Consider the following 10,044-nt stretch of genomic DNA (forward strand, 5'->3'; position numbering starts at 1 on the left):
AAAAACAATTTTATGGCTAACTATAAGGTTAGGGTATTTCATTCAAAATAAGAAAATAAGAGATTTTTCACTTTTATATTTTAAAGCTGATATTTTAGCAACATTTTGACGATGGTTTATTCCAGTTATAATCTTTAGGCAACATAACATCAAAAGATAATCTATTCATTGGCATGCAAAGCAACATGGCTTCAAATACACCTCTTAAATTTACAGAACTTAAAATTTCAAACATCCCACGTGGCTGGCAGGTGATGAAGGTGGTCCTGAACAGTGGCATACTCACTTCCTAAAGATAAAAAACAGAAAACGGGATGTAACTGCTAGAAAACTCAGATGACCTGAACTATCCAGGCAGCACTTTAAACATTTGTTTTGATAGTTATTTATTAATCTTTATATCTTATAAATCCCTTAGTCTTTTGAACTCTTCAAATATTTGTATTTAAAGATGATTTATCCTAAAGTTTTCCTAACAGAAAATATGAAATGTATAAATAATTATAAAAAAGCAATTACAGCCTATCAAGATAAGTGGTTAATTTTGGTGTTTAGATTTTTTAATTTATTTTTTTATTTGCTTGTTCTTTTTAAAAATTTTTATTTAGTTATTTTTTGAGTACAGTTTTTTATCTATTTCTCCCATCCCAGCCCCCCCCCTGCCCCGTGCTCCCCACCTCCCTCCCATTTCCACCCCCCTTAGTTCTCATCCCTGTGTCCTTCCTATTTGTTCCTCCAAATCCCTCCCCTTTTTCCCCTTTAAATTCCCTTCCCTCTCCCCTCTGGTCACTGTCCCCTTGTTCTCTATTTCAGTGTCTTTGTTTATATTCTGCTTGCTTGTTTGTTTTGTTATTTAGCTTCCTGTTAAAGGTGAGATCATATGGTATTTGCCTTTCAACACCTGGCCTATTTCACTCAGCATAATGCTTTCCAGTTCCATCCACGTTGTTGCAAAGGGTAGTAGCTCCTTCTTTCTCTCTGCTGCATAGAATTCCATTGTGTATATGTACCACAATTTTTTGATCCATTCATTTACTCATGGGCACCTAGGTTGCTTCCAACTCTTGATAAATTGTGCTGCTATGAACATTGTGGTGCATAGGTTCTTTGAAATTGATGTTTTAGGATTCTTAGGATTTTTTTATCAATATGCTTACTACATTAAGTACATACTACCAAATATGCTGAAATTTTATTTTGTGCTAAAATTTCAACATACGTAGACATTTGTAATGTGACATTAATATGTGAATGACAGTTCCCTGTTGTATTCTTATCTGTGTTCTTAGTGCCCTGTCTCTTATTGAAACTCAGGAAATGTTTTTGGATAAATAGGTAAATGGATAAAAGCATAATGATTTAAAACAAATACAATAACATACTCCTAAATGATTCATAATTTTGGTTATATACCAAGACTCTCCTCCCCACATACGGAACAACCTGTAGCAGTATGATAATATTTATGACCATTTTGATGGTTTTCAGAATGAACTAAAATGCAATCACCTGTCAGTAATCTTGGTCTGAATCAACCAGTTGATAAAGTCCCTGGTGGCAAGATTATCAAGAACTGTGTTCATCTCATCAGAGAAAGAGCCGTCGGCATGTCTGCGGCGGAGCTCTTCAACAATGGTGACTTCTTCTGGGAAACTGAGAAAAAGGGGAAAAGTCAGTACTCAGTTAAATGCATTAAATAAATGTTTACTGGTTGCCTATCACTGGAGACATGTACGGTTCACTGAAAAAACTGAGTTTCTGTTTACAGAGGGCCTACTATGAAAAGCTTCATAGAAACCTGTGTGAATTGGTCATGGCAGAAAGGACAATGCTCTAGGAAGAAGAGGGCAGAGCTGGGTGGGAAACCCAGTCTGTATAACTTCATGCTTTTTTCAATGTCTGGCAACACAGAAGTTATTATTGAGACTATTAATTTGTTTATGATTCAGAAAATATATACTGTGCTATAACGATGATCAGAACAGCCTTGCAAAGTGCAGTATTAAGGGATTAAACCTCAGTCTATACCAGATACTCTCTTTGATTAGTTTAATTAGCAGAATTTTTGGTATCCCTTTAAAACACTATAAATTATCCTCAAGTGTAAACAACTATTTTACCATTGATTTTGTAAACTGGATTATTAATGTTTAAAAAAAAAACAGTGACAATACCAGTTCCATTCTGTCTTAAGATTTCTTTAAGTCTCCGTAAGCTTGTTTTAAATCTCACTGAAAAGCTGAGTTACACGTGAATTTCCTGCTTCTCATAATTCAAATATCAATCAAAATGGTCAGGAGAAAATGGGATGGTTCAGGGGTGTGTTCGGTTGTGGTAAGATACAAGTTGGTACCTACAGGTCTTAGCCTCATTTTCAAATATGAAAATGCTATGGTTATCTCTGTGACAGTCCCATAAAAATTGGGTGTGTTGTTAAATTTATGGATGTTTGAACACAGCTCTATTTTGAGTGTCATTTCATAACGCATCTTAAGTTTAGTTCCCTTCACTCTTCATCAGATTTTTACCTAAATACTTACTAACATATACATATATATTGATCCCACTTGTAAATATTTAAAGTCGAAGTAAGTTTTCAACATTCTTCTCTTTTTCTTTATCCTTCATTTACCTAGGACAGTTGTGGTTTAAGCTTATTGTCCTGGTGTAGTTCTCAAAAGCTCTCTATTCTCAAAAGTGTCTTGGATTAAGAAATTAATAGTCTAATTATAACACAACTCTAATGTGGAATAAAAATGTCACCCATTTGACTCTATCATTAATACTTGCTACTATCAATAAAATAGATTAGATTCTTATAGACTCTCTCCTACAATAGGAGTTATCTCCTTGCTTTGTGAGACTAAAGTAATTTCTTCCATAATTCAAATCCATATGTAGACAACTGTAGTCAAAGTTTTCAGCATCACGCCAAAAAAAAAAAAAGTAGGAGTATACAGACTTACTCTCGCCTTCCTCGGCCTTTCACCAACCAAGCAATGAATTCCTTGGCGGCTTGGCCTTCCAAATAAGAACTTACATCACTGGTAAAAGTCCCTTCAGCGTGTCTCTCAAATTCATCATGACGCTTAGCGATATTATTCCTGAAAGACATGTGAAAGTTTCATTGAAGATCTGTGTCTTTAGCAGTAAAGTTCTATAAGCAGTGGCAGCTTCGGGTTGAGGATTCTACGTACAAGGGGCTCAGGAGATCTGGGAGATGAGAGTAGCTCACCTCAAAACTATAGTAATTATCTGAATTGGAGTTTGGTGGGAGAGGGATAATGACCATTAAGAAGAGCTAATGCTCCCTTATTTCACCCCGTGCACCCATTTTCACCTCCACGGCTTCTCTGTGTCCTTGTTAGTGCTGCATTTACTCCAGTCTCCGTGTAAGTGAACTGACTCCCAATATGCTATGCTGCTTGCAAATAAGGCAGCTGTTTGTCAGTAGTGCGTTCGGGTTCAGAGACAGATAACTGAGTCAAGGGAAAGCAAAGGACCATCTCAAAAATATCATGAAAAAGACCGCATGATGATGGATGAAAGGAAATGTGAGATGGGACAGCAATGGGGAAGGCTAAGATGATGACCCCACATCACCCTCGAGTGTGCGCAGTGTTTTTTGTAGGCGGTTGACTAGCTGCCCTCAGTTTCTCCTGCATTTATTACCCCTGGGGGTGGGGTTCATCTTAAACACAATAGCAATCTTTGAAAGCAAGGATTATTTTACATTAATTTATCAAATTGTGGCATTCTCTTCCTAGAAATGAGGACAGTTGTCTTCAGTTTTTTTCAAATTCGTGATTTTTCGTATTTCACCAGTGGCCATGTCCACAGTCCCTAACAGGGCTGCTCCCAGGGTCTGCTCTCACCTTGACCACCCTTTTTCCTGGCATGCCCTCCACTTCAAGAACTTTTGGTCGACAACCCTGTCCTTCCAATTCTTCCTGCTGACCCATGTTCATTCTCTGTCTCTCATTCTCTTTCTCCCTTTTCCATTCTATCCAGACAAATCTATGCCCTTTTCCTGATTCTTAGATTCCTTCAGCTACTTTGAATGCATAACTCCCTTCCCTCATGGGCCACTTTCCAAAGAAATTGTGAAATTCCACCATCTCTGCGAAACCCTTGTGGATGATTTCCTTCAGTAGCCTACATGCATCATAAAACCCAACACTGTGAATGAAAATCCAACATTAAAATGTATGCCTTATGATAGGCTTGTGTTCTTATTTGCTTTCTTCTCTCTTTATGCGGTGCAGCGAGGCTATAATTTTAAATGTGTATCTTGGATTGTATTCTACAAGAAAAAGACTGCATCTGTTTCCATTCCTTACCATGATTAACTTGGCTAGGGGTTACTTTGAATGTGATCACAGCCATGAGTTTGAACTCTAGAAGGGAATGTTGAATTTGCTCTCAACTTTTGGTCAGAAATTAAATTCCTAACTTTGCAAGTCTACAAAATGCAGCTTTCAGTGTTAACAGAAAGTGGACAAAAGAGTAAATATTAACAATGAGGCCAGAGTTGGGAAAATAATTTCAAGCCTACATCCCATTAGAGGGTGGATAGGGCATTTGGTGGGGTGATAGTTGAGACATTTAGAAGCATAATACAGAGGATGGCATCACCAACCTTGAAAATCATCAAAACTGAAAACGCTTATGGGCATTGTTTGATGAGCCTGATAATGTAACGTAGTTGAGAGAAATTTTAGACATATTTAAGTAATACATTTGTGTGCACATTTTAGACTAGGTTTCGATGCGTACTTGTTTCTTTTGGTGTTCATCAACCACTGCACAAAATCCTGAGCACGCCTGGAGTCCAGGTATTTGCTGTAGTCGCTAGTGAATGTGCCTTGGGAATGGCGCTTGTCTTCATTCATCTGATTCGGATCATTGAGCGGGTCTCTCTGGGGAGCTGGAAATGAGCTGTGAAGAACAATGTTTGGTGCAGCTAAATTTCTCCTCAAGAGTAGACTCACTTGAGGACGACCTTCTCAAAACACAAGACCATGTGAAATTGAAAGGCAGGTGCCTTGACTATTTCATCTGGTATCAGAGAGACCTTGTTTGCCATGAGAATTTCAGAACTTTATTAGAGTTGAATACACTCTGAATCTGAATCCTACTAACATATTTTAAGTGGTTTTTTCTTTACTAAAATAAGATTAAGTAAATCTTTTTTCAACTAATTAATCTACTTATGATTGTGCCAATAATGGCAAAGAGAGCAATGATTTGATTATTTTAAAAGAGTAAAGAATTTCAAACCATTTGGGCAGCTGATCTATGTTCCCAATTTTGTTTTGCATGTTTTGATATAAAAGGTAGCTTCATTACCTGGTTACATGATAGCTAATGGTGAAAGAGAAAAAATTAAAAGTTCAAAGAAAGAGAAGGAAAAGCTCTTGCTAATTTCAAACGGTATAGTGAATAATCTACATGTCGGTAATCAACAGTTGATTGGCATGGCAAATAGGGGGAAACATTCAATGTGATTAATATTCAGAAATAGAATAGATATACCATTTCATCTATCAAATTGCAAAGATTAAATACAGGGGTGTGTATATTGCGAGTAGAATATTTCCTTAATGCTGATGGGAGTGTGCGTGTGCATGACTTTTCCAGAAAGCTAGTTGGCAAAGACTTGAAAGATTTAAAGTCATTCAGACCCTTTGACACAGTAATTTTACCACTAGAAATCTAGCCTCAGATAAACAGTAAAAAAAAATGTAGGGAGAAATATTATTTGCTGCATTCTTTGTGGGAAAATTTAGGAACCCAAGTGTTCAATAGAAGAGGAAGAGCTAAATAAATATTGTACATTTATGAGGTGAAATAGTATGCAGCCATTAGAGATCATACATTTGATAGATACTCCTAATGATAAAAAAAGGTAACAATACAGTGCTAAGAGAAAAGGCATAATATGAAGCTGTATAATGATCTGAGATATTTTTATATATAGTACATATTAACACATAACATTTTTGCATATTTTCTATCATGAACATGTATGACTTTTACAATTAGCAAGAAACAGTGTTATTTTTTAAAAGGAATAAAAAGAAAAAGTGGGTGTAAGTAATTAAAATAATCTACTATGCAGTGTGTGAGTAGTGAATGGGTAGATAGGATCAGCTGAAGATTTCAACAAGCTATAGTTTCCCATGTAACACATTTTTCAACTTTGCCTACTCCTCTGGTTGTGAAACAACATACTTTAATCTATACTCACAAGAGTAAAGAAACAACTTTATCGCAATGATATTTTAAACACTTGAAAATTATGCAGAGTATTTATTTTAAATTACTGAGACCCATTCACCAATTATAGTTTTCAAAGGCTATAATATAACCATAGTGCTATAGTAGTTCAAGTCTAAAGATTTAATACCTGGATGTCTCCTCTGTGTCCTGAAGGGAACGTTGCCAGCTGCCTTGCACCAGCATTACAAATAATCCAGCCACAAAGTAAATGCTTTTCATTTTTGCTGTTGAAATACAGTCAAGGAGAGGTGTGGGGAGGGAGACAGGCAAACATATTTAAACATGTCAGGCTAATTTAGTTTGATTTTGACAGAATAAATATTATAAATAAAAAGAAAATACTATTCATCAACTTTATGCTGAGTGCATTTCCAGCATAATTTCAAATAGTAGATTATATTTCCTCCAGATTTTTTAGATGGCAAAAAATAAAATACAAAAGATGTGTAGCACTATTAGGCCTTTTCATCAATGTAAGACACTTCTGTTAATGATTAGAATACTCATTTCCAGACCTAGAATTAAAAATGTCCATGATAAACATTTAAAATATCCACTGTGGATGATACGCTACATATGGTTAGTCTGAAAGCCACCTTATCCATAATGCCACCCCCTTCCCTATCAGTCTGGCTTTCAATTAATAGTCCTTCACTTCCAAGCATTTACATTATCCTGCATTTCAACCATCTTAAAGCAGCCTCAGGCTACAACTTGGCATACCAGCTGTCGGTTCAGATGTATTATTCATTTATATTTTAAATAGTGTAACTTGGTCTAGACTTTGTAATTATAAAGCGACCAACAGATTTGAGGTATTTTAGAGTGCTTTGACCTGTTCTAAATTAAAGGGAAAAAATCATTTTAAAGACAAGCAATTTGCAACAAGAACTAATGCTTCTGGCAACTTGAACAATCACAACTAAGAAACTCAGAGATCACTGTCATAATGAAAATTAATGCTTGCTTCTGAAGTCTTGGAAGTCCTCGGGTTGTTTTATAATTGGACTCAGTCCAGGGCATGTCATTTACTTCTTGTGACACTCTAGACCTGGTTGTAGGACACACTTGGTTGCCTACCCTCATACCACAGCAGATGCCCCGTGAAGCCACAGGATGCCCAGGACAAGATGATGCAGAGAGGATGGGGTGGGAGCTAACATGAACTTGTCCCTACAGGGCACGCCCCTCTACATTCTGAGCAGAAACTCAAGTCCAGCATTTGTCAAACACTTCTCTCTGCTACTTTAGTCTGACCACATTTACTTTGAGAAGTAGGGATTTCAGTTCAACGTTGGTTATGTTTATCCATAAATAATTTGAATGAGTATTTTTAGCAAATGGCATTTGGTTTGAAATAACAATTTTACAAATATTATCATTTTAAACTATCAATCTTTTCTTTAACATCCTGGCCATATTTACTATCTATCTTTGGCAGTAAAACGTGGAAAGTGTAATACCAGCAGTGGTATTTTTTTCTTTGAAATATTAAGTCTCTTTAGACTAAGTGTTAGTTAGACAAAGCAATACAATAGGACTTACATAGTCACCTTTCTTCATTCATCAACATTAAATTACTAGTTTGGCATCTTGCTATTCTTCAGTTTGTTGAGTCGGCAAACTGGAAATTTTGCCATGTATGTAAGTAGTGTCTTCTGATTATACTTCTCAATTATAAGTTCACACTTTCAGGAATTAAAAAAAATTAAAGCAAACATTTCTTTTTAGAATTACACCACTATGGCAAAGTCAATTTAGTCCTAAATAATTCCTTCTGTGTAAAGTCCCTAAAGGCTTTACAAAATCTTCTATTATATTATGCGGAGGTGGACTCCAAGCATGTGGTGTTCAGAGGCTGTGGGAGCTGATGGAAGAGGAAACTGCCATACAGAAGTGACTGTTCAAAGTCCTCTGCAGGCAATACAGTGAGTTCTGCTGAGAGGGAAACTGGCTTTTAAAATCTCATTTATTCATGTGTAGAAGTCTACAACACTGTGAAAACAATAAGAATAATTCTTTGAATACCACTACCGAGAAAGCAAATGTGTGTTATTTTAGTTTCAAAATCTCTTTCACTAAGAAATTTCCAGTTACTCTGCTGCCCCCACCCCAAATTTAGGTAGCTTGAGAAGAAAATCTGTAGTTTTATAAAAACTTCACCTTTCCACTCAAATTTAAAGGGACCATGTAGTAACAATAGTATTTCTTGTGTAGGAAGTCTTTTAGAAGATTAATCTTAGACCTAGGCAAGGTGACATTATATAATAATCTTAAATGTATTGGTGTTGTAGGCCAAATAAATATTTTTTAAACTGGTTGTCTCATTTCCTTTCACAGGTTTTTTGGCAGGTGTGGAAAAAAACACCACTGAATCATTTATTTCATCGAAGATGTTTGTAAAATCTTTCTCTTTACTCAAGAACTTAAATAGGAATTTTAGGACATCTGATTTTGAGTCTAAAGAGATTTATTAAAGTTTCATTTTAAAATGTGGACATTTTAGATATTTTATTTATCACTATTGGTTCTCAATCCTTAGTAGATAATCATTAATCTGTGGTTTTATTCAGCTCTAGTCAAACTTCCCAATAATTGATATTTGTTCACTGCACCAAATAAGCTACAAAGAGCTTATCAGCTTGTTTACAAAGAGCTGATTTCATGGACTTTAATTTTTTGATAGACTGATCAGAAATTTGAATATTTGAATGATGATGTTGAGTCTTCTCTTTTGGAAAACTGTAAGTTTTCATTGGTAAGGAGAAATTACTATTATAGCCTCTCTAATGGACACATTTCTGTTGAATTTAAAAAGGCGCCTTCTGCTCCAAGTAATATACACATTTATCAAGTCCAAGGATAATATTTATTTAAAAATGTTACCCCTTATTTTTAAAAGGCAGTCTTCATAACAGTTAAATCTTGTAATCAGAGCATTGATTTGAATCTTTGTTTTTCTTTTTACTTTATATTTTCTCATTGAATTATTTTTCCAACTCATTTTGCAGCTTCATTGTGTTGACATTCAGATGAATACATTTTATATCACTTTTTCTTCTTAATTCTGCCCCATGTATTATTAGTAATACAGTATAAGATGAAAGAACACTTTAATTCTTAATAATAATTTGTTTCCTTATAAATATTTCACCATACCCCAAACAGAATATACAGTCTTAAACAACCCCTCAGTGTTAATCTTACCTTCGGACTCTGGGGCGTGGAACAGAGCAGGAGGTGGGGGAGCGAGCCCTCTGTGGGACTGCGGGAGAGCTGTGTCCTGAGCTCTGTACTTCTGCACCAAAGCACACTGCTTTTATACACCCTCCACCGCTGCTTAGCCTCACAGATCATATGCTGACAATATAAATTTCTCATCTGTAAATAATGGGCTTTTGTTACAAACGATTTCACTCGCCCACTTACTTTGCTCATCTCATTCTACGCTTTTGTTGGGTGGGACCTCAGAGGACAGGAAACTTTATTTACTCTTGTGCCTTTCTCGTGTGTGTGTGTTGGGGGGATGATGGAAAGGACAGTTTGGAAATTTACCTTCCACTCTCAATCGAGCATGAAACTCACTTAACTACTCTAAAGTGAATTTTAATGCTGAAGATGTAAAATTATTTAGTTTATCGTTAACCCACTTAGAGGGGGGCCACTTAGATGATGGCCTCATTCAAAGGTCGTGAAAGTTGTTCTGCTTTACTATTTAGTTATGATAAATTTATCTGAATATAATAATCCATTAATCATTTT

General features: G+C 35.8%; 1 protein-coding gene across 2 annotated transcripts; it reads right to left on the reverse strand.

The window, feature by feature from the left end:
• Positions 1 to 237: 237 nt before the first annotated feature.
• On the reverse strand, positions 238 to 9,560 carry GCG (glucagon). 2 transcript variants are annotated; one of them, XM_037140398.2, is made up of 6 exons: positions 9,490 to 9,560; positions 6,410 to 6,506; positions 4,777 to 4,938; positions 2,967 to 3,104; positions 1,510 to 1,653; positions 238 to 289 (listed from the first exon to the last, which is right to left on the reverse strand). In XM_037140398.2, exons 2-6 carry the CDS (start codon positions 6,499 to 6,501, stop codon positions 283 to 285), a joined length of 543 nt encoding a protein of 180 aa, XP_036996293.1. In that variant the 5' UTR covers positions 6,502 to 6,506; positions 9,490 to 9,560; the 3' UTR covers positions 238 to 282. The 2 variants fall into 2 exon arrangements, with proteins under 2 accessions (XP_036996293.1, XP_036996294.1); XM_037140399.2 differs by lacking the exon at positions 238 to 289 and having other exon boundaries at positions 1,506 to 1,653.
• Positions 9,561 to 10,044: the final 484 nt, after the last annotated feature.

The sequence above is a fragment of the Artibeus jamaicensis genome, unplaced genomic scaffold (assembly GCF_021234435.1).
Source record: "Artibeus jamaicensis isolate MK-2021 breed Jamaican fruit bat unplaced genomic scaffold, CSHL_Jam_final contig_391, whole genome shotgun sequence".
Classification (NCBI taxonomy): Eukaryota; Metazoa; Chordata; class Mammalia; order Chiroptera; family Phyllostomidae; genus Artibeus; species Artibeus jamaicensis.